General features: G+C 46.3%; 1 protein-coding gene and 1 long non-coding RNA gene across 4 annotated transcripts in view; one reads left to right on the top strand and one right to left on the bottom strand.

Moving 5' to 3' along the window:
* Positions 1–1,950: 1,950 nt before the first annotated feature.
* LOC135399517 (uncharacterized) overlaps positions 1,951–23,176 on the bottom strand; it is a 39,483-nt gene continuing 18,257 nt past the window's right edge. Inside the window, exons 2-4 of the mRNA XM_064631266.1 lie at positions 13,590–13,690; positions 10,426–10,627; positions 1,951–3,013 (exon numbers count right to left, since the gene is read on the bottom strand). Coding sequence (XP_064487336.1) covers positions 2,673–3,013; positions 10,426–10,627; positions 13,590–13,690 — 644 coding nt within the window. The 3' untranslated portion in view covers positions 1,951–2,672. The remainder of the gene's footprint in view (positions 3,014–10,425; positions 10,628–13,589; positions 13,691–23,176) is intronic.
* LOC135400199 (uncharacterized) lies at positions 18,365–21,455 on the top strand. Of its 3 annotated transcripts, none has more exons than XR_010424551.1 (4): positions 18,365–19,643; positions 19,723–19,786; positions 19,863–21,216; positions 21,325–21,455. It is a non-coding gene; the product is annotated as an uncharacterized LOC135400199 (long non-coding RNA). The 3 variants fall into 3 exon arrangements; XR_010424552.1 differs by having other exon boundaries at positions 18,371–19,643; positions 19,863–20,327; positions 21,129–21,455; XR_010424550.1 differs by having other exon boundaries at positions 18,375–19,643; positions 19,863–21,455.

Here is a 23,176-nt window from a genome sequence, read left to right on the forward strand (position 1 = left end):
AACGCTGCAAAAACTAAGGTTGTTTCGTTTACCCTTAAAACCGATGTTACTCTCTTTCGCTACATGTCAAGTGCTGAAATACCTCGGGTTAGTACTCTCCGTGATCGTGAAGTCAGCTTTGATGCCAAACCGACGTTCCATGATCATGTCGCTGCAGTACGTCGTTCTTCTCTTCGGACACTGAGTGACTTAACTTATACGTGAAAAGTTTTTGGCACTCTATCTGTTGTTGTTAAACTCTACAAGACATTCGTTTTACCACAACTAGAGCATGCATCTGTTGCATGGAACGCTTTGTGCCTTACGGAGAGCAATCGCCTCGAAGCTGTTCAGAAACGTGCACTTCACTTCGTTCACAATTCTTACCTACGGGATATCCCTGGCTTTGAACCGTTCGGTTACTTGAGTCCCCTAAAATACGTTTAACTCCTCGCCATAACATCGCGGCGTCAAATTGCTGATGCCACTTTCCTTTTCAAGTGTGTACATTCCATTGTTGACTCCACATTCTTGCTAGGACGCATAAATTTCAGGTATTCTTGCGCGGGGGGGGGGGGGGCTCTTCGCAACCCCCGTGATTTTATTTACACAAAAAAACCTGCCCTTATGACCCACTCACACGTTGCCGAATTTTGGTAAACACTTTTTCGTCCTCATGTGATATTTTTTCCTCATGTGGTGAATTTAAACGTAACATTGCATATTAATTACCTTAACTTCAGTTGCCTTCATCTGCTTCTGTGCACTAGCTGCCTTCACTTTATTGTTTAGTACCATTCCTTCTTATCATTTCACTGTCTCATGTATTGTTTCAAATATTGCAATTTTGGTGCCCAGTCCCCAATTAACATTTTGTCCATATGTCCATCATCTATGTGTATAATTATTTCCCACCTCCATGTTGGGGACACGGTTAGCTAAAATCGCCTGTCAGTACTTCGCCGTCCCATATTACTTTGGTTGCGCTTGAAAGTGTTGTGTCAATATTGTATTTGAAGGTGGACCAGGTGCTGCACGTGTTTATTACTCGAAAGAAATGGTCTTGCGAAATCTGGATATCTGAGATGAGCTACACCACGAAGTACAGATTTTAGACAGCCGAGTCCCCTACAGTACGTTCGATCGTTGCATTCTTGCCTTAGTTCTTTTTATTACTTTAACGTGTTGCTATATGTATATATTACGTCTACTTTGCCGTAATCTGATAGTGCGCCAACAGCAAGGCTCCTGCAGCCGTTCTTGGGTACATTAAACTCATTCATTCATTCATTAAACTCATTCATTCATTCATTATCGACAACAACAACAACAAACAAATCTTGACTATGACTATGTTGCTCATTTACTAAGCAACGTGGAAGCTTCGCGTGTTTTCGATGTCCATCGAAGTCGTTTTACCGGATGAAATATAGATTTTGCCGAAGGATAGGCTTAGCAGGGCGGAAGTGCTGGGGCAACACAGGATGAAGCGGCGTTGGTAAGGTTATCGTCACGAGAGAGCCAGTGGTTTATCCAGAGTCGCAAACACAGAGTTGCATTGCGAAAAAATGGGAGGGGGACACGACAACAGTTTACTTTGTAACAGCTTTACGCATCATTGGTGACATGTATCTATGCTGAAATAACACTAAACCCCTGTAGGGGATCCACAGGGGAAAACAATGTTAGGGGGTGTCGCGAAACATTTCGGGGGGTGGGGGTGTAGGGGGTCTGGATAAACCACTGCGAGAGACCGATATCGTTCTATAGTGAGACAAAAGCTAGTGCAAGTTTGGTGACTAGTGGTCCACGCTCGTGTACTAGGCGGTGCCAACATTAGACTGTGACAATTTGGGATTTTGAACGCCTGGGATTTGGAACATGTGTATAGTTAACTGCGGGATATCGGGATACCCGCTTTTCAGAAGTCCCATTCTCAATGCAAAGTACATCACGAGGAAAAAATTTAATCCGCACATAACATATATAACTGGGCAGCGATTGTTTAAATACAGTTGTACATCTGTTCTGCTCAAGTAGTTAGGTATACTATAAATAAATAATACGTACACTCCGGCAGTATTGCGTAACATTCACCCGTTTAAAGTACTGTCCTTCCGCGGAAGAAAATAGTGCTGAATGGTCGCCCAGTCAATCTACAGGGACGTTAGTCTGATGATTTTCTCTGTAGAACGAATACACTGTTCACGGTCGCACTGTGTCGCACAGCACACACTGTCACTCACAAACGTCTGCAACACTTGATCCGCTCTCAGTTTGGAGGCACTTTTTGAGATCGTCTATGTCCAGCGCTTTGCCGTCTTCCTCATACCGTGTATTCACACGAGCGATATTACCCCAGAAGCAGAAGATGCGAAAAGCGTCATAGCTTTCTGCTGTCACGAGCGCTCAATGTCGCGTCTTCACGTGCACTGCTAACCGTGGGGAATATCCTACTACACAGCCACAAGATGTCCCGTAGCAGACGACAGGAAAACGCGCTGACGGTGTCGTCTGCTGAGTGTCGTCTGCTAGATGCGCAGTAAGCCACGCCCGATATTCTACACCGTGTGAATGCTCACGTAACACGGGACGGAACTTCGTCTCAGTAAGCAGTGTTTTTGCTTTTTCGTCCACTAGAATATTCCCTGAGGATGTCGCTGGTGTGAATACACGGATACTGTACAATGCGTCTATTGTCCCGCGGCCACTTTGTACTCACACACGCTAACACTTGGCAGAGGTAGAGAGAGCTCCTTCTCGTCGGATATGCTCTGTCGGTGTCCCTTCATGTAACTATTTCTCTGGAGGCCGCAACACAAATGGAACAGCCTTATCCTTCGGTGGGCAATAGTCAAAGTCACTATTACAATGAGCGCGAGACCGCACACCCCCATAACTGCCACAGTGGTGTACACGGTGTCGAATTCCCCGTGTGTCGGTGAATTCCGCTGGGCATGCGTCGTGTTCAACGGCGGGAATTCCACACGCCGTTCGCTCTGCTCAAGGGAAGGCTTGGTGCTGCTTGCCCTCGCTAGAAAAAAAGGAATGCGTTCGCATTAGAGACATCGCGACAAAGCGACGAAAGACGAGTAATATATAAGTCAATCAATAATATTCGTCGCTCTTGTCTCATTCACACAGTGTACAAGAGGCTCAGAAGGAGACGTACAGGACGTGTGCGGATAAAGTAGCCCCACATTGATGCATGTAACGCGTTGACTGCTTTTTTTTTATTTAGCAATACTGCGATACCATGTCGGGCCCAAGCAGGTGTCATCACAATACTCAAAAGTAAGCACAACAATACACCAACTAGCAATGACATTAAAAAGAAAAAAAAAGAGAGAGACTAAATAACAGATTATAAGATACGTAACATGAAAAACGGTTAGGAGCAACTAATATTTATTCGAACACGAACGTTCGTACAAGAGACTGCACTTCTTCAGGTGCCTTTGAACCTGAAGAAGTGCAGTCTCTTGCACGAAAGTTCTTGTTCGAATAAATATTAGTTGCTCCTAACCGTTTTTCATGTTACGTGTGTGATTCCCTCTTCGCGGGCTCCTTGACAGTGTTTTATTTTTTTTCCCTTTTCGACGTATTATAAGATACGCAAAACGAGGCCTATGTGAGCAGCGTGTGAACGGCATTAACAAGTCCTATTACAGAATCAGTGGATACATTGATTGCTTGCGGTACGAAGTAACGGTTCACGGCGCATTGATGCGATGAAATCCGGCAGAAATATGGTAGAAACGGAACTCTGCCCAACAAAGAATATGGCCTAGCAAGCTTTCCTCTCCGTGTCGACGAAATGGGATATCGCTGTTGGTTGACGTACTGGGCGACCACCAACCGGGCCTCCCACCGTTCCGACCTCTTTTACCGTAATTTTGACAGCAAATTAAAATACTGGGGGAAATGTGTCACCTATTGCGCTGGGTTTATAAGCAGCGAGCGAGCGCTGTCAACGTAAACTGCCTGTGTGCCGTTTTGTAGTACCCTTTAAAGTGGCACAGAAGTCATTTTTAACGCCCAGTTTTCTTCTTATAAAACTGTTAAGTTTGCCAGTAAGATGCACCATGCGAAGTAATTTACACCACAGAGTCATAATTATGGCGGAAACTGAATTTAAAATATGCCGCAAAAAGCGACCGTGCGCAACGGTGGTGAAGGGCAGTACCAGCCTGTGATCTGCCTGGAACCTCGCGCTGACGCTATAAGGACTCGCTCGCTGATTGGCCTAGAAAAATGTTGTCTGCTACTCCGCTGTCGTCTGCTACTCGGCTGTTCGGGGTTCTGATAAAGCCTTTCTCCTTGCTCGGTAAAGCTTCGGGCGCTCCTTGTATCCCCAATTCTCCGGGCTAACTGGCAAAACAGGTTTACGGCGGCAAAGGAACAATGCGCTGACCCCCACTGATCGGCAAACCAGAACGAGTCTCCTTATGCCGTCATCGGTGACGTGCCATCATACCTCCTCATCCTCGCTATAGCTGGAGTGGCGAGTTAAGGGTGAAGGCGCGGAGCTATGTTTATGTGAGTTTTTTTCTGGGAAACAAATTGCACACATCAAAACCTTTCGCGCTACTCGGTATAATGACACACACACTTTCATCAGATGTCTTAATCTGAAATTTTTTTGGATGGCCCTCTGTACTCCTTTAAATTCGCTGTCTGCCTGCACGGTAAGCCCCGTGTAGTTTCTGTTGGTCAACAGCTCAACCCGAGCAACCTTTTGGAAGACGCCGTCCAAATTGCATTAAACACCTCCGCCACGCGTGCCATGTGAGTACTTATCTACCTGGCGCTTAATATCTGGACCGGACATGGGAAACATACTAAACAAGCTATATAACGCTATATAGTTACACTTTGACCCGTTTTCACCAGATTCAGATGCAGATTTATTTTAGTCCATACAAGTACAGGATGAAGGGATCCCCGAAAAAAAAGCTGTCTACCAGCTTGACGAGTCCGGGCTCCCGCTGCACGCTCAGCTCTTGGCGACAAACACATGTACAAACATTGATTGAAAAGGATGCTGATTATATATGTGACAATTCAAAAAACATTTGTGGACGAGGCAGATATAATTTGACGCAACCCAGAAATTGAGAAGTTTCAGACTGAAAATTGTTTGAAGGTAAGTTTATTTAATAAATTAGGTAGTGCGCAACCCAAAGATTGGTTACCGTAATTAGTTCGTGCCCTACACTCTTAAAAATGAACTTCACCACATAGCACGCCCCAAGCCAACCATCATCCCGAGTGACATCGTTCTCTCACATGATTTGTAGAAAACGGGAGGCGTACGCCTTTTTGTGACAATTAACATTTCTGCATAAGTGTCACAAATAGGCGTACGCCTCCCGTTTTCAACAAATCAAGGAAGGGAGCGATATCACCCGGGATGATGGTTGGCTAGGAGCGTGCTATGAGGTGAAGTTCATTTTTAAGAGTGTCGGAATTTTCCAGGGATGATGACGACGTGTGTTATGTAAAGAACGTTTAGACTCCAAATACAGCTACAGCTCATCTTATCTAATTTCTCAAAAAGACAACATAGCCTACACTCTAAGAAAAAAACGTATGATTTTCTACTCATTTCGGTAGAGCTGCAATGCAACCACATTTCTACTCCAACCAGTTTTACCTTTTGGGTATAACTGCAGAGTAGAAACAGACTACAGAATAGAATCTGTCGTTCTACCAGCTTGGGTAGGAAATTCTACCATTTTCTCTTGGAGCAAACGTGAGAGAGAGGAGCAAGGGAAAGGGACGCCGCCGCTTATACCCGCGGGGGAGAAGTCGCGTATGTATTGGCACAGCGTGGTAGACGCACTGTCCTGTTGCAACTTCGGGTAGGAAATCCTACCTTTTTTTCTTAGCGTGTAAAGTCATACAAGCTAAATACATCCAATAACAGTGTTACAGCAACAGTTACTCTTTGAAATGTAATTAGTTACAGGCACAACCACTTTGCTTATGCACGCAATTGTAGTGTCCTAGCATTATACACTCTTAAAAATGAACTTATGCACTGCATAAGTGTCACAAAAAAGGCGTACGCCTCTCGATTTCAACAAATCAGGGCAGATAACGATATCATTCGAGATGATGGTTGGCTAGGAGCGTGCTATGCGGTGAAGTTCATTTTTAAGAGTGTAGTTCTATCGCGTTATAAACAGGGGATTTCTCATCGACTCTGAAGTCCGTCCGAGGGAGTTCGTCTCTGGCCATCCCGGCTGCGCATGAGAATTACTGGTTGGAGAAAACGGCAGTGTACTTGAATCGTCGACAAAACGACGTTAGGGAATTGATGCGTGGAAAATATTGCAATATCTGAGTCACTCGGATGAAGTCATATTTTACGTCTACTTTAACGAAAAGCGGTAGCTAGATACAGTTAGAAACTACTTTTTGTCGAAAAGTAACTAGTTTCTGCATAAAGCAAATATATAGTCACAATTGCTGCTTGTAACTTAGTTCCAACCCAACACAGGTCTGTACACCGAATCCTGTAACATTACTGGCGAGTATCTCATTTCGCCTCTCGGTGACGTAACACCGGCAAAACGAGAAGGTGACACATGAAGTTTCAAAATACAGAACACCGTACTACTGTTACTTCTCTTATGTGTGTGATGGGTCGGTTTGTAACCTCGTAAAGTGTGTCAAAGGCGCAGTTTTATAATTGTGCACTTCCGGGGGCTTAAGAATATGTTCTGAAGCGCACGAATATGAATGTCCTACATAAAAGCTAACTTTCTTTTTTTTTTTTTCCTTTTTCTTTTTTTTGCTTTGAGTGGCGCACAGATGGCGTACACGTCAGATGGAAAGAGGACAGCAGGAAGCAGTATAGTGGATAGGGGGATAGTTTGCGTCTTGGACCGACTTCAAGGGCCACTGTACCGACACTCGTCTGGAAAGTCTGTCGAAAAAGACAGGTAAACCCTCAGACTGCACAGCCGGTGTCGGGATTCGAACCCGCCACCTTCCAGTCCTCAGCACAATCTTGGCTGCCACCAATACCATGGTGCTGGTCTGACGTGTCGACTTTTCAATGAACTGAGAACTAGCTATGGACGGCGCATGATATTAATTTAGCGCTATATCAGTAACAAAACTCCCTCCATGTGTGTCAAACAGCATATTCGAAGTGTGCTTTATGAACACGATTCTGACCTTCTGTGTCGTCGCAGTTCCGCTGCAAAATTCAGTACCGCACGAAAGTTTCTAAAATATTGATATCACGTAAAGCGCGTGGTGTAGCCCTGGCAAGGCGCAGGAGTTCTAGGTATGACAAGTCACGCTTCAGTATTTGCATATTCAGAACCTGTACCAGGTCTTCCCCCTCCCACTCTTTTCTCTTTCTTTTTTTCCTCGGAGCAGAAAGCTGTGCAATTTGGTTGCGTTCCAAATAAGACTCAGCAAGAATGCCTTTTTTTATATCCGCACCTGGGTATCTGAGAGCGCACGCAGGTGCACCGATACTGGCAGTATTGCTTCGGAATGTTATCTACTGGAAGAAAAAGGGAAGAAAGCTGTGTACAAACGTTACGGCATTCCAAACCTCAGGTGCAAAGCAATATAAGCTTATCGAACGTAATCCAGAGATAAACGGGGTAGAATTGAGTCTAAAAACTCATTCCGCGTCGGTGCATAAATAATATGGAGTATGCAGCCAGTATGTGCCTGTCGGTCAAAAATAATATCCACACCAATACAATGACGTCATCTACTCTCGGAGAATCCAAATCTATAGAGTATGGCAGTTTATTTGGAAAATTCCTATAAGCACGTGCGTTTACTGACAGCGTTTGTATTGTGCGTTCTGATTCTTTGTGCGAGGATGCATGCCATGAAACACAAAATGAAATAAATATCATAAATAAATAAATAAATTGGCTAGCCTGACTCGCGTTGACTACCATTACCTTGACTCGCATTGGCTAGCACGTCGAAAGTCACGTGGGTTTGCTGACGATGAAACCCGAAGACGAGCGACCGAGATGCCATTGTAGCGTGATCGAAACCATAATATTCATGTTCAGCTTATGAACGAAAGGAAATCTAGTCCGTCAGCTCTCAAAATATTCCTGCGCCGCAGATAGGATGGCTGGACGCAGAAGGGTGACGCTCTCTCCCTGCGCCAGATAATGTAATCCACCATACTCACTCTTCTGCGGCGTTGGTTGTTAAGATTGGCCGCATGACAATACACTGCGGCAGAAAGTGGGCTTCCCTACTGATTGCGCATGGTCGCGCTGCAGTATTTCTCCTGGCGTGCTATTGGGTCGCCTTGTCTTCAACGGCGCATGTAGTTGACGGACTCAATTTCTTTTCGTTCTTAAGTTGAACACGAATATAAATTATTGGCACGCATGTTCGGGTGAAAACGATCACGTGATCCAGCGCGGGCAATTTGCGAGCACCATGCCGTGTTGACATGAAATTGGCCGTAAGTAAAGCCCTCTGGAAATACGCCAGTTGTACAATGCCAACTAGGGGCTTTGAGGCTCGTGGCTTTGAGGCTCGTCCTTCCAGCTTTACTTGTCTCATCTACTACTGCGGTAAATACGCCGATTTTTCTCTCATGAGAGTGACTAATGACGCAACCATGTAGCGTGAAACACGGTGTTAGGGCCAGTTCTCACTTGGCGACGCCCGACGCGGCGTCTTAAGCGCGCGGCGGAAGTAGAGGCGCATTTCCGCCGCCCCGTCAGCGCCCACGATTTTCATGCTCCCATTACAGTGGCGTGCGCCGTCGTCCAAAGCAGACGAAAACTCAGGATGCGTGGCGATTCTGTCACCTTATTGGTCGCCAGCTGTCGTTCTCGGCAGCTCTCGCCGACGTCGTGAAAGAAGTTCGGCACGGCACTTTTTTTGGCTCGACGTCTCTCCTCTCCCGACTCCGGAAATGCGCGTCTATATCCGCCGCCCGCTCACGACGGCGCGTCGGGCATCGCCAAGTGAGAACTGGCCCTTACCATCTCGGCTGTAACAACACGTCCAGCGGTAACCCAGAAACAACATTCCGACATTCCGCGAGCCGATCACAGACCACCGCGACTTGAAGGCTCCCGCGCGCCTCGTCGGCAACCAAAGGGCGCTCCATGATTCGACTTGTCCATCTGACGTTTTCCCCGATTTTCAGCGAGTTAATTCCAGCATACTCTCAGCGTCCGGCTTCTGCCATTGCCGTGCATTGCATCAAATAGCGCAAAAACTGCTCCACTGATTCGTACAGGATTTTCGGTGTTATCGGTGACGAACGAAGAGCGAAACAGCGATGTAGTTTCGGAATCGCCTGGGACGGATATGACGGCCGGAGGGTCGATCCCTAGTTGCGAGCCACCAGGTTGCACCCTGTGAGCAGCGAAGATTTGGTTGCGCAACCCCAGTGGCAGGCGCTGCACAAGCGATATCTCCTGCAACACTAGGAGCAACCTGTCAATCACATGGCTCCTCCTCCCTAGCGCGTCCGACTGGCTGTCATGCACAATTTCCGTGACGAAACTTCCGCGTGTCAGCTGTTGTGGCGGCCGTACGCGGGACGCTGAAATTATGGAAGTCGTAGCAGCAGTTGAGGAAAAACGTTTAACGACAATGTAACATACATGTGCTTCGTTGCATGCTTCATTTAAAACGACGAGAATTATCATTTTTTTACGCCATCTGGCGGGCACGGTGACTACTACGGCATTCCGAGTTGCTCGCCGTGTGAGAGGAGGCTATTTGGTGAAACCAGTCTGACACCGGTTGCGCGAAATATTCTGAACTGAACGGCGTGTTTTGGTCGCGGAATCTCGTCATTTCAGGGACAGAGAGATTACGTCCCTCTCTGTTTTGTTCACTACACGAAGGAAACGAACATGGAGTGAATATCGCTTCCTTTCTGATACCCTAGACATTTCATTTCCCGTAGCATTCACCGTGCATTAATACATCGAATGCGACTCGATGTGGCTTTTACAGCTCGGTGGCGTTACCGGTGGCGTTGAGCCAAGTTGGCTCTCCCAGATGCTGTCACTGCGGTGCTCTATCTGGAGCACGTTCTTCTTCACTGCCCACACTACCAACCTTCCCGAAATTCACTCTCCGGGTCTCGTAGTCAGCTGGACTCTCGCCCCCTCTCTCTCACAAAATTGCTTGGTCCCTGGCCGAATGCAGCCCACCAACTCTCTGTGTTCAGAGTTCTTTTGACCATGTTGGACACAATAGGACTTGGATCCTTACTGTGAAGGGGCTCATTGTTTCATTCCCCGTATCACCACCAGCAATGGGGTAGAGTATCGCCCCTGGTGATGAAACTCCCCATTCATCATCTTTAAATAAAGTTGAAATGATATTCATCATGCACGACTAACGGGGGTATTATTCCGCGCTCTTCGTGTGATGTTCTTTAGCGCGCAAAGGTGACTGTCCATTGAGAATACCTACACTTCACTGGGTCGCCCGGTTGCCGAGGTAATCCCTTCTTCCGACTGGGAAGAGTGAGACGGGCCTCTTGGTTGCACATGTTAGTACTGCAACACACCAGCAGGGGCCACCTGGCAGATACCACTGCTGGACGACGGTTTTCACACAGCAGCGGTGTCTTGGTGTCGATGCAACCGCGCGTGATTGGATCCGACCCGTCAGACTGTAACAAAAGTTGGGACTCGTTTAACACGGGTCAGTCGAAGATTACAAGAACAACTCTGGGCAATCAAGCGCAGTCCTGCGACTGTTTCGTGATTCCCGGAGCGCAATCCGTCACAGGCACGCCTCGTTAAGTACCGTAGGCCGTAGGCGTGAGTGCCGAAGCTTGAAGGGACTTGGGCGCCCTCGGTGTAGCCTATATTGGCGTACCGCATGGATCATACATACTGAAACACAATATGTTTTTGGCACGTTCGTTAAGTGTAGTAGCGCGGAAAACGTCTGTAACGGTGACGGGAATTCGTCTTTGCAATTAAAACGTACGCCTGCAAAGAGTCAAGGATGCCATTTAAATTCCTGACATCCTTCCCTGCAAAATACTGCGTTTTTAACTCAAGTTATAGTCTTTTTTATGTGAGTAACTGCGGAGTGGAGCTGTCAAACCAGTAGAATTTTTCTTTCACGAATGAGAACACCATTTTCAGCACCCTATTCCCAGTTCAAATGGGGTGTAAAAACGGTGTATAGAACGTAAACACCTATTTTAACACCGCACTTTACACCCTTAGCGATCGACATGGGATAAAACGTGGTGTATAACGATATTGCACCTTTAGTAATGCTCTTTTTACATCATTTGCTGCAGTTTGCGGCATAGAAAATGGTGTTTTTATACGAATACGCCTGTTTTGAGCAAATAAAGCTGTAAAATTATTTACTGTGTGCAGGCTCCAATTTTTTGGTGTGGGGCACGTTGCCAGACTTAAAATCAGTGCCTAACTAGCACCACCTAGGTAGAGAAAGCCTGTTTACTCGTCGACGTGACGTAACAACTAAGAGTCAGCCAATCAGGATCGTGTTTTGAACGGCGGTAGCCAATCACGAACGTGCTTTCAGGGGTCGTGGCCATGAAGACGAACCACCGTGGTCTGCGAGTTGTGACTGAACGTTCCCTCATACTAAATCGGGGAACGTTGAAATCAAACGCAAAACGGTCCCATACCTTCCTCAAACCTGATTTTCTGGAAAGCGTGTGGCACTTTTTGTCAGAGTTCGAGGTAACTCGTTACAAGTAACTCGTTACTGTAACTAAGTTCCTTTTTGGTAATTTGTAACTTAACTCGGTACTTTTGCGCCGTGGTAACTTTCAGAGGAACTCGTTTCTTTTTCAGGTAACTTTGCCAAAGTAACTTAAGTTCCAAGTTGCTTTTAATTCGCTTTTCACTCACGTCCACATAGTTTCTTGCTTTCTCTCCGGTTCCTTCATGGCATTTTTTGCCATAAAACGTGATATTCAATCAATGACGGTATTTTATTCAGGAAGTAAGAACCGCTGCCATTGAAATGAAGCTGACCCATTGTGCGCCCACGAGGAGTAAGATGCAAAGCGTTCGAACAGACCTCTACAGAGAAACGTCATCATGACATTGGTAGACAGACTGAAACCGAAACAAATCGGAAGGAGAGGGCTGGGTTCCACGAGCGGGCACTTGTTCCCTGCCTCACATTGAAAGAAAAGCAGGACCGAAGGTCGCGTACCTTTCAGGGATCACCATAACCCCCCCGATACCGTGGGTTTCGGCCGCGACCTTGTTCACCTCTAGCTTCGAGCGTAGTTCAGCTCTACCAAATTTGTGGCGCTATCGAACACTGTGACGTCATTTGTTTACAAACCGGGAGAGATCTATTGTTGGACATAAACGAAAACTATCTAAGCGTGTTGCACTCCTCCGCAGGCAACTCAAGGTCTAACTCAATAGACGAGTTCAGAAAATCCAGTACTCTTTGCGCACGCATTGCATCCTGGGCGCTTACTGAGCGGGGGAACCAAGAATAATCTTTCACGTTTTGCTTTCGCTGACCTTGACACGTCGTAAACAATGGACCGGTAGGGAAGAAATCGGAACAGTTTGGAGGCCACCCGTTTCTTTCGTATTAGTAAACTCCCACAGTTCAAAGCGGCGCTAAGCACTCTGGGATTTTCTGAACTCGCCTATTGCTCCCGTGCGCTGCACCTGCGTAATGCTATTTTGTGTCCGAAGTAATTTGGAAGTAACTCGTTCTTTTTTTTTAAGTAACTCAGTAACTGCGAGTTACATTTCAGGCTGACTTGGTTATTAGCGTAGTTGCATTTTTCACACGGTAACTTAACTCGTAACGAGTTCTTTTTGACGGGTAACTTCTCAATCTGTGCTTTTTGTCTACAGATTCAAGTCTGCAGGTTCCAAGGTAGCTGAAATCATTTGCAAGTTGCAGAAGGGCGAATCGCAGTAGCAGGCGAATTCTGACGTTATATATCCACGTAGCGAAGGAGGGAGAGGAGGCAATAAGAAGGCCTTCTGCGTCTATACACTCTTAAAAATGATGGTGGTGGTGGTGGTGGTGGCGGTGATAGGGCTTGCCGTTGTCGGCCTCACATATGTGGGCAACGTCACGACTCACGCCCTGGGGGAATGTGCGTCCTGGGCCGACTCTTAAAAATGAACTTCACCACATAGCACGCTCCTAGCCAATCATCATCCCGAATGACAACGTTCTCGCCCCCGATTTGTTGAAAACGGGAGGCGGAGCCTATTTTGTGCTCCATTATGTACGGCACAAAACAGGCTCCGCAGCTCGTTTTCAACAAATCGGGGGCGAGAACGTTGTCATTCGGGATGATGATTGGCGAGGAGCGTGCTATGTGGTGAAGTTCATTTTTAAGAGTGTAGGTGGCGCTGGCCTAACCCTGATCGGATCGGGCTCGGATTTTCGCGCCCTATTTCGAATGCTAGCCTCTGCTTCACGTGTCAACCAATTTGCTTTGGCAAATTCCCGCTACGACCCGCCACCGTCTCGCGCATGCGTTGCGTAACCGTCCCTTCTCTCTCTCTGCCTCTTTTTTTTTTTTTTTAGTGTAGTCACGCAGCGTTTCCCGGACGTCCTCAACAGGCCAAGTTGCTATCTATACAAGAAGCACTCACCTTTTGTAAAAACTGGGTGTAGCACATGGACGTGGTATTACACCGGTTGGTACGCTGTAGCCTGCAGTGGTCAGTTGAGCAGACGCAAGACATAAATTTCCCTGCGAGAGAAGAAACACATTTCGTTAAAACTACGTTCGCGTAATAGTCAATAGCAAGAAGCTGGGTAATAACCGCCTCATATTCTTTCCAGCTTCTGATCTTTCACGGCACCGGCTACGCATCCTAAAGTACATCCTCAAATACAAGAATAGCAGTGGCACAATAATCAGATTGTTGAGCCATGCGAGTGGCTAGCTATGGCAAGAACCAATTAAAGGTACAGCAAAACAGTGGACGTGCAGTATCGTAAAATTTATCTACTCGATAGCCTGAACCCCCGTACTCTTACGTCGCAATTTTCGTCTCAATTGCACTCGTAGATTTTAGAAAATTTAAATTGAAAATTTCGGGCAACACTTTGCAGAAGTCGCCACCAACTGCACATTGCTCGTCGAGTATACGGCGGTAAAACTACATTGCATGCGCGTAACACTTTGTCCGGAACAAAAGAAATCGGCTACATGGTCATCATGAGCAGCAAGTCATTCGGTTACATAAATCACTGTTGCTTGCCAAATTGGGGATTATTTCCCATAAGACGTCGCCCGGAGCCGGGTTGCCGCAATTTGACATGTAAATAAAAACAGATATAGAAATATTTAGCGTTCAGTGTCACGTTATATAACTTGCTGTTTACAAGCAACAAGTTATTAAACTACGCCGTCGACATAACCTGTCCGTCTTCTGCTTTGCGGTAATTTTAAACCGTCAGTGACACTACACAGGTTCTCATAAAAGGACAGTAATGATTTTATGAGACGCTACGTTTATTAACATTTTACCCGCTGCAGTGCTAAAGACGTTATATGCTTTTTATGCAAATTCGTGGTGCTACTCCATTTTTGGAACTTTGGCGCCATTCATTTTATCGAAGGTACACTATATATGGTAAACACACTTCTTGAAATAAATGAAACACGCAGTCTGCTACTTTACACCTACACGACTACTCATCTTGTACTCTTGATGACAAAACAGACATACAAATAATAATAATGATTATTATGGCCAAGTGGATATTGTTACCAACATGCACCTAGCTCGATGGTATCGGAAATAAATGCAGATTGTGCGTAGGTAAACCTTAGCGGCTTTTGCATACGTAACTCGTTGTGTACTAACCTGACGTGCATGGCTCGGAGGCCGACACGACAGCGCATTTATGCGTGCGAAAGCTGCAGAATAATCGTGGAAGCCACCGTAAAAAAGCAAAAAAGGAAAATAACATATTATCAGAGCGACAAAAAACGCCGGTTCCCGCGCAGTAAAATAGGACAACATGGCGGTCTTCGGATATAGTTGTATACATGTTGATGGACATCCATTCGGGACATCGTTTGGATTCTTGCACCGATATTTCCCATACACTCTTAAAAATGAACTTCACCACATAGCACGCTCCTAGCCAACCATCATCCCGAATGACAACGTTCTCGCCCCTGATTTGTTGAAAACGGGAGGAGGAGCCTATTTTGTGCCATATGCACGGCACAAAATAGGCTCCTCCTCCCGTTTTCAACAAATCAGGGGCGAGAACGTTGTCATTCGGGATGATGGTTGGCTAGGAGTGTGCTATGTGGTGAAGTTCATTTTTAAGAGTGTAGTGGCATCTGAATACAACTCTCCTTAGACCACCATGTGGCCCTATTCTCTCGCACGCAAGCCGACGTTGTCGTCGCTCTGTTTATTTTTTTTGTCCGCTAAGTATGGCTTCCTCGATTTTTCTGTAGGTTCCGCACGCAGAAATGCGTCTTTCGTGACATAAGTAGACAACGAGTTACGTGTGCATATGCCACTTAGGTTTATCTGTACCCACCCTGTAAATATGAGAGTCCATCCGTTGCGGCATTTCGGAAAGCCTCTTTCCGCGACTAAACAAATGACACGTCTAGATTTTGCGATAGCTGTCGCATTCCGTTCGCTTGCGTATTCCAAAGGGCTTCTTAGTGCATAGGGCGCTGTGTTTGTCTGCGTGGCAGACACGGCGAGCAGTTTTCCGTATGCTTGGCAGAGACAGGTCACAGGAGAAAGAAAACGAGCTTGTCTCACTGCTCTGTTCAAGGCGGAACCTAGCTGAGAAGTAGGTCCCACTAAAAAGGCATACACTCTTAGAAATGAACTACACCGCATAGCACGCTCCTAGCCATCATGATCTCGAATGATATTGTTATCTGCCCTGGTTTGTAGAAAACGGGAGGCGTACGCCCTTTTGTGACACAAACAGCATAAGTGTCACAAAAAAGGCATACGGCTATGATATATGATACTATCATGCATTAATACTATGATATATGATAATATCATCGCTCCACATGGGTTCCGCAGGCTTCACCTAATTATGTCCTACAACAGACGACCACTGGACTCTTAAAATTGAACTTCACCCCATTGCACGCTCCGAGCCAACTGCCATCCCGCCTTCACCGTGTTATGTTATCAAGTTATGTTGTAATAGTGTTGATAAACACCCCTAGCTCTTTGAATGCGTGGCGCAAAACATACATTGCTCTTTTGCCGACGATACCATCAAGACAGCTTCTTCGGTCAACCTTATCCCGTGTGAACGGCCGACGGGCTTCATCACTTGCACATCACATGCACGCGTAACGAGCTGACGAGAGCCGGGACACTCGTCTAGAAAGGCACGCGATAAATCGCGTGCACGGCGCTGTTCGCGCGATATCTGAATGGCGTAGCAAACGTCACAGGCCATGTGTCACGTGGCCGTCTTTTCGAGTTTCCCGCCATTCGTTATCTCGTTAGACGTGCCCCCCCCCCCCCCCTTCTCAGTTTAATCGCTTCGGCCACGAACGTGATTCTAAGGATCCCCACGTCTGTCTTTGCTGTTTGTTCCTTATGTAAGGGTGTTAAAAATTGGGTTCTTTCTTTCTCTATTACAATGGCGGAAAACCACTTAAACGTGCGACACAAGACGCAGCACTTTACCTTCCTTCCTTCCTTATTTAGTTTCTTTGTTCTTGTAATTAGGAGGACTCTCCATGAGCGACACGATCTTCATTCTACACGGTTAGTCTAGCAAATGCTCTACATGTCGATCGCTTCGTAAAAATAGAGGATGGGGTACCCCCCCCCCCCCCACCTCACACTATGTACACTCTGAGAAAAAAGGGAGTCAAGCTGGAGTTAAGCAGGAGTAAAAGTTTATTTTACTCCCACCGGGTCAAGATAACTCCATTGAAAAGTCCCACGCTCGCGGTTACTCCGTCTTGCTGTTATCGTAACTCCTTCGACCCTTTCTGTACTCCGTCATGAGAGTATAATAAACGAGCAGGATCGGCGGCCAATTTCGCCTGGAAGCGTGCTTCCCCTGCAATGCTCCTTAACAACGCGTTTTCGCGAAAAGCGGTTAGAATTTTTGCAAGTGCGCAAGCAGATTCGGTTACCTCGACGTGTAACTTACTTAATAAAATACGGAGCACACACCTACCTCTAATCTCTGTTGTTCCCCTGGCGAATAAAAAATTATACATGGTAGCCTATGAGAAAGAAACCGAAACTGTGCTCTGTCGTGATTTTCAGTGCAGTGCCTTTTAGCAAGGTGCGCAACCTGTTTCACGATTACTGTGTCGCTGTCTTGCATATGACATAAAGGTTTCGATATTACGCCGACGAGATTTTGTCCCCGTTCCCAGAATTCGGGTTGCCGCCAATCCTGAGAATGGACGAGAATGGCGCGAACCAGGTTTGACTTACTGCAAGTACCTCTGCTCTGGCTGTTCAATGTGAAGCTTATTACTTTCCCTGGGACAGGGTTCAAATTGAAAAAATTCAAATGGGAAGTGTGCAAAGGAGAGTAGACGAAAAGAAAATTCCTTGGCTCAACATAATAGCAGCATTTCGTGTTTGTCTCGTACTTCAAACAATTTTCCCAAAATGTGACCTCTTGTCTGTTCTGTGCATCTGTAGCATGCATGAACCAAGTGGAAGGAAAGTAGGTCATTTGATATGTATACCATACGAGTGAGTTTGAGACCTGTATCTGCTGTCTTGTGATATTTTCCTCACGGTGAGGCTACTAAATAAACCCAAGCAGCACAAAGGACTGGGATTCGGCTGGGAACGTAACGGGGATGATGGGTTCGAGGTGGCCGATATCGCCGTCACGAGCCCGACTGCTTCCCGACTATGTGAGGGGGAAGAATTGAGGGAGAGGGAAACTACATAAAATTATTTCCCGATAGATCCCCGTTCGTGTCCCGGTCAGAATTCTTTCCCGATAGATTCCCGTTTGCGTCCCGGCCAGGATTCTTTCCCGATGGATCCCCGTTAACGTCCCGATCTGCTGTGGTGTACTGGCTAAGTATTTCTTCCCGCTCGTCTCCCGATGTTTATGCAGATTCGGTAACACGTGATCGGATGGTACAGCTCGAGACAAAGTTTCTGAAACACGGGTTTTCTGTATTGGACTTTTCCCAGCCACCTTTGGGAAATGCTTGTTGAGCAGAATCCTTGGGGATTCTGTTCAACAAGTGTTCCCCTTAGGCCGCAGGGGAGGCGTAGAGAAGTGAAATACAAAACACCCGTGTTTCAGAAACTTTTGTCCCAAGCTGTACGAGACAGTGAAGCATCCCTTCAGGAAGGAATTTGGCTGTCTGGTATGAGGTAACTCTTTCAAACATTGGGCTGCAGTTCACTTCATGTGTTGTGTTGTGTTGTATGACGGAAAACATGCACACGCAGCACCCTGAACAGAAGTATTAATGGAGCCTCACTGCAAAGCACGCAAGTACAAGATACTCGGGAAGAGTCGGCCACGCCCGAACGAAACGACCGAATCTCCCGAATCGAAAAACTCACGTGAAACGAAACGAAGAGAGCTTTAGCAAGTCGAACTGATCGGACGAAAACCGCTGCACCGAAACCCGCAAAGACTACGCTGGAGCTCCCTGCATTTGGGCTACCGCGACTGCCATCGCCATCATCTTTGTTTTGGTTGTCATTGCTGGGTGCAAATGGCCGGCGTGTGTGTTCTTAATGTTTCTGAGCAACAAGTTTTGCAAAGTTTGGTTCGGAGGGAGTATGGAACGCCGTTTTGTGGTCAACGTGGCCAGAGTGCCTCAAAAGTACTCCTGCCGCATTCTGGTCACTGTTATAAATGTGAATCCCTGCCACCATCAGCAGCTTTTAAGTAGATTCATGGCACATGAGGAACCTGCGATGTACACCATCGCACACAGTCAAGAAAAATGTAGCATTTAACCTTGCTTTCCTTCATTATAACAAACAAAAAAAAAGAAAGAAAGAAAGAACACTAGAGAAAGGGTCGGCAAAACAGTGAGTGTTTTGTTGTTTTTGATTCTATTGATCTCTCACTGTCAGGTTGCACTGCCGATCTGTTCACAATCATAACTAACTAATACCTTAGCTTTGGCCAATCTCATGTTGCAATTTTGCTTCAAACACAACATTCAGGGATTCTTATGAAAACAGCAGCATTTCTGAAAGATCCTGGAACGGCCACAATCTCAAGAGGTAGTACGATTCTACCCGTCGTCATATTTCGTCCGCCAAGCCATTGCGCGGAGATGTTGGCTCCATGCCCATTTCAACACAGGCTCACCCGCGCTCGCTCGCGCGTCGTCGCTTGTCTTCCATGCCACCAGCCAGCGCTGCGCGCTGCCTGTCGCGCATGCGCTGTTCTTGTTGGCTTCGCTTTGGCTGCTGTAACGGTCGTTTCTCGTCGCCGCGTGTAGTTCGCGTAATTGCGAGCGTTCCAGCAAGTCTAAAGCGTTTTAGAGGCTTTGTATTGTTGTTCTCACCTGGTGCTGTCGTTCTTGCAACCCGTCTGATATTGCAACTGTCTGTAAGTGGAAGCGTTTCTTCTAACCGCGAGCAAACCAGTCGGTCTCGTTTGACATGTCAAAGAGTGAAGACGCTACCTTGCATGTGAAGCCAAATCGTTCTTCGCCTTCAGGATTATTGCCGTTTCAGGTGTGTAATTAATATAACTCTGAAGTAATATGTTCGACTGCGCCATGCATTCTCATTGTTCGTTTTACTCTATTTGCAGGGATCTGCGCAACGACAGGGAGATAGAACGCCAAGTGAAGTCGACTGTGTACTTTGTGCAGACGGTATGTCATATGTCTCTACACTGCTCTACATATAGGTGTCCTGCCATCGTATTTTCTGGAACGATATTTCTTGCAGGTTCAGCGTGTATGACGCAGCGGCCTTCAGCAAGAGAAACTCAAGCACCGTGTTCAAATGCAGTGGGGACTCTTGCTGGCCATGACAACGCTTAGAAGTGCTTTTTCGGAAGAAGGACAAGTTGGACCGGAAATGAGGACCTAGGTGTGCTCTTTTGCGCTGTTGTTCACCGTTCGATCATTACCAGTTTTTGTGCCCCCGTGAGTTCAACGCTTAGGTATGTTGATGATAAATGGATATGCGTTAAAAGGTACGTACTCCGGAGTGGTGAATTGTTCTGGTGAAGTGATTCGTTGCTGCTATCTCCTGTTTCGTGAGGGTTCTTGTCGGTACTCATATACCGCAGGCATGAGGGGCTTTCTTTGCAGAACATTTCAGTAAACCAAGACTGCAGCATTTTCAAGATTGCCATAACCAGCATCAATGCAGCTCTCATGTCAACATCAGCATCAAGACAGCTCTGATGTGAGCATCAGCCAGCGCAGCTCTGATGTTAACATCATCAGAGCAGCTGTGATGTTAACATGAGACCTGATGTCGCTTTTTTTTTCAATAGGGATGCTTCTCCTTGACCATGTTTTTTTTTTGCTTATTGACGTTTTTGTGAAGGAACGCTGAATATGCGCACACCATTGACTGTCAGCTCTAGTCCCGGTCAGCTGTCATTTTTTACAGTTTTCGTTGTAGTAATTGCTAGTCATTTGCACCAAAGGCGCTGGATGTGAACTATTTTCTCTTTCCTGGACTTGCATTTCTCCCAGTCGTTGGCTTTGTCATTTTTTCATAATTTAAATTTTCTCTTGGTAACTCTTGAGTTTCGTAATCCCTACGCTGTGCATTTTACCATTTTTGATAAAGCTCATTCCACGTACCGTGCACATACTATTTTGTGCTGAAGTGCAGCAATTGTTTCGTTACGTCTAATGTTACATGCCATTCATTTTTGTGTCTGGGCAGTACTGAAGCGTGAGCAGATAGGCAGACTGCCTATTACTGCATAACTTCGTTTTCTTTGAGGCACCACCACTTGGACAGGCAGACCGCCTCTTGCTGTATACTTTTTCTTTCTTTTGAGACACTGTTGACGTGCGAGTGGTTACGCAGGCAGGCTGCATATTACTGTATACCATTTCCCACCATGCAGCAATTTTACCGTTACGTCTAATATTAATGCTACAAGCCGTTCATTTCTTCCAGGGCCATTGCCGAAGTGCAAGTGGTTAGGCAGACTGCCTACTACTGCATACCTTTTTTGTTTCCTTTCAGAGACCACCTCTTACTGTGTACGTTCCCCCCCCCCCTTTTGAGACACCATTGAAGGGCCAGTGGTTACGCAGGCAGGCTGGATATTACGGTAGACCATTTCCACCCTTTTCTTTTCAGGCTACATTGGCAATGACAGTAGTTATGCGGACATGCTGCATATTTCTGTATACCCCTCTTTTTTTGTTTTTCATTTCAGACACAATTGGCATGCATTGGATGATGCAGGCAGACTGCTTAGTGTACACCACTCGTCGTTTAGTCTATTGAGGTGCTCCAAGTGTTGTGTCAGTCTATTTCCTCTCCGAAAATAAAATGTTGGGCTCTACACACACTGTTTACACTCAAAATTATTGTAATTATTAAAAATAAGCATATTAATGCCAAAATATGCATGGGGGGGGTAAATATGCATGGGGGGAGCCCCTGCCAGCATTATCGGGGATCCGCCGGGGACCTGCTGGGACCGAATACTTGCTGCCGATGTCGGTCCTTAATCATCCCGGTGTTGCAAACTGGAGGAAGGACCGGTATCGGCTGGTGGCATGCCCCCGACTTTGTAGGATTCTTTCCCGATGCTGGACCGGCTTCGCCCCGGTCCTTTGTGCTGCTTGGGAACGTTCTTTCAAAATTAAAGACTGCGGTGGTGCTTTTGAGTGCACTGTAGGGTCATGCTGTGCGTCCTGGAAGAATTTGAGGAAGCTAGTCGTCATTAGAGGTTTATTTTCACCCTGTAATAGACGATATGCATAAATCCCAGATGCCAGTGCAATGCGGTACATCTTGTGAGCCTGTTCGTTCCTTTGGCACCATCCTTCTCTCCCTCATTCCGAACCTGATGCCATCAGGAAGGAGAAGGAAGCGCCAGGGAATGAACAGGCTCCCAAGACACTGCATCGCACTGGCGCCTGGGATTTATGCATATCGTCTATTGGGGGTTAGTTGGACTCCACTATCGGGGTTAACATAACTCCATCATCAGAGCTTACTATACTCCCTCACTGGCATTTCATATACTCCCCCACAAGTGTTTGATAAGCTCCCTCACAGGCTTTTAGTATGCTCTTCCATGGGAGTTAGCCTAACTCCATTGAAGGTGTTTAGTGTACTCCATCACATGGTTTAACCTGAGTCCATCAGAGGTGTTTAATATACTCTGTGACAAGGGTTAACCCAACACCATTGGAGGGGTCCATCATACTCCAGCATATGGATTAACCCAACTCTGTCAGAGGTGTTCAGTATACTCTGTCACAGGTTGAACCCTACACCATGGGGGGTGTTTATTATACTCTGTGACAGGGTTTAGCTCAACTCCCTCAGAGGTGCTTAATATACTCCGCAACAGGGGGTTAACGGAACTCCGCTGTGGGTTTTTAACCTTACTCCCTCTTGTCCTGGAGTTAAGGTAACTCCTCAGAAGCCTAAAATTTTGCACCTGGGAGTTACAGCTTTTTGCCCCGACAAAGGAGTGTTTTTGACTCCCTTTTTTCTCAGAGTGTAGACTAACAGTCATCAATCTGCAGTTTTATTGATTTATCATTTCAGATACAGAGAAAACTATAACGTAGTCAAATCTCGCCCCATGCTTTTTGAACACACACTACCGCCATTTTTTCTTGCGTCTGCTTCAGGTTCACATCACCTCATGCAGGTGGCGCTGCCTACAACAATGTGACATGCCAATGCTGACGTTATAAACTAATCCTCTTCTTCTGTATGTTGGCGCCACTTGTGTGTGGTGAAATGAAAATGAAGTGCGCGCAGGAGAAAATGAAGTTTTGGAGTTACATGGGCTATGTCACTCTAAATAACCTTAAAACACGTCGCATGATTCAACGGCTGTCATTATTTCACCAGTTCTATCACTCTCCCGCGCTCCGCAGTCGTTACATCCGCTCCCCTTCTTATCTTTCCTGCCGCGTTGACCATCAGCGTAAGGTACTACTAACTCGGTCACGTACAACATCATTCGAGGCATATCCTTCTTTCAACGAACATAATCAGATTGGAATAAACTCCCAAGGCATATTGCAGAACTCACGGATCAT

This window comes from Ornithodoros turicata, chromosome 7, assembly GCF_037126465.1.
Source record: "Ornithodoros turicata isolate Travis chromosome 7, ASM3712646v1, whole genome shotgun sequence".
NCBI lineage: Eukaryota > Metazoa > Arthropoda > Arachnida > Ixodida > Argasidae > Ornithodoros > Ornithodoros turicata.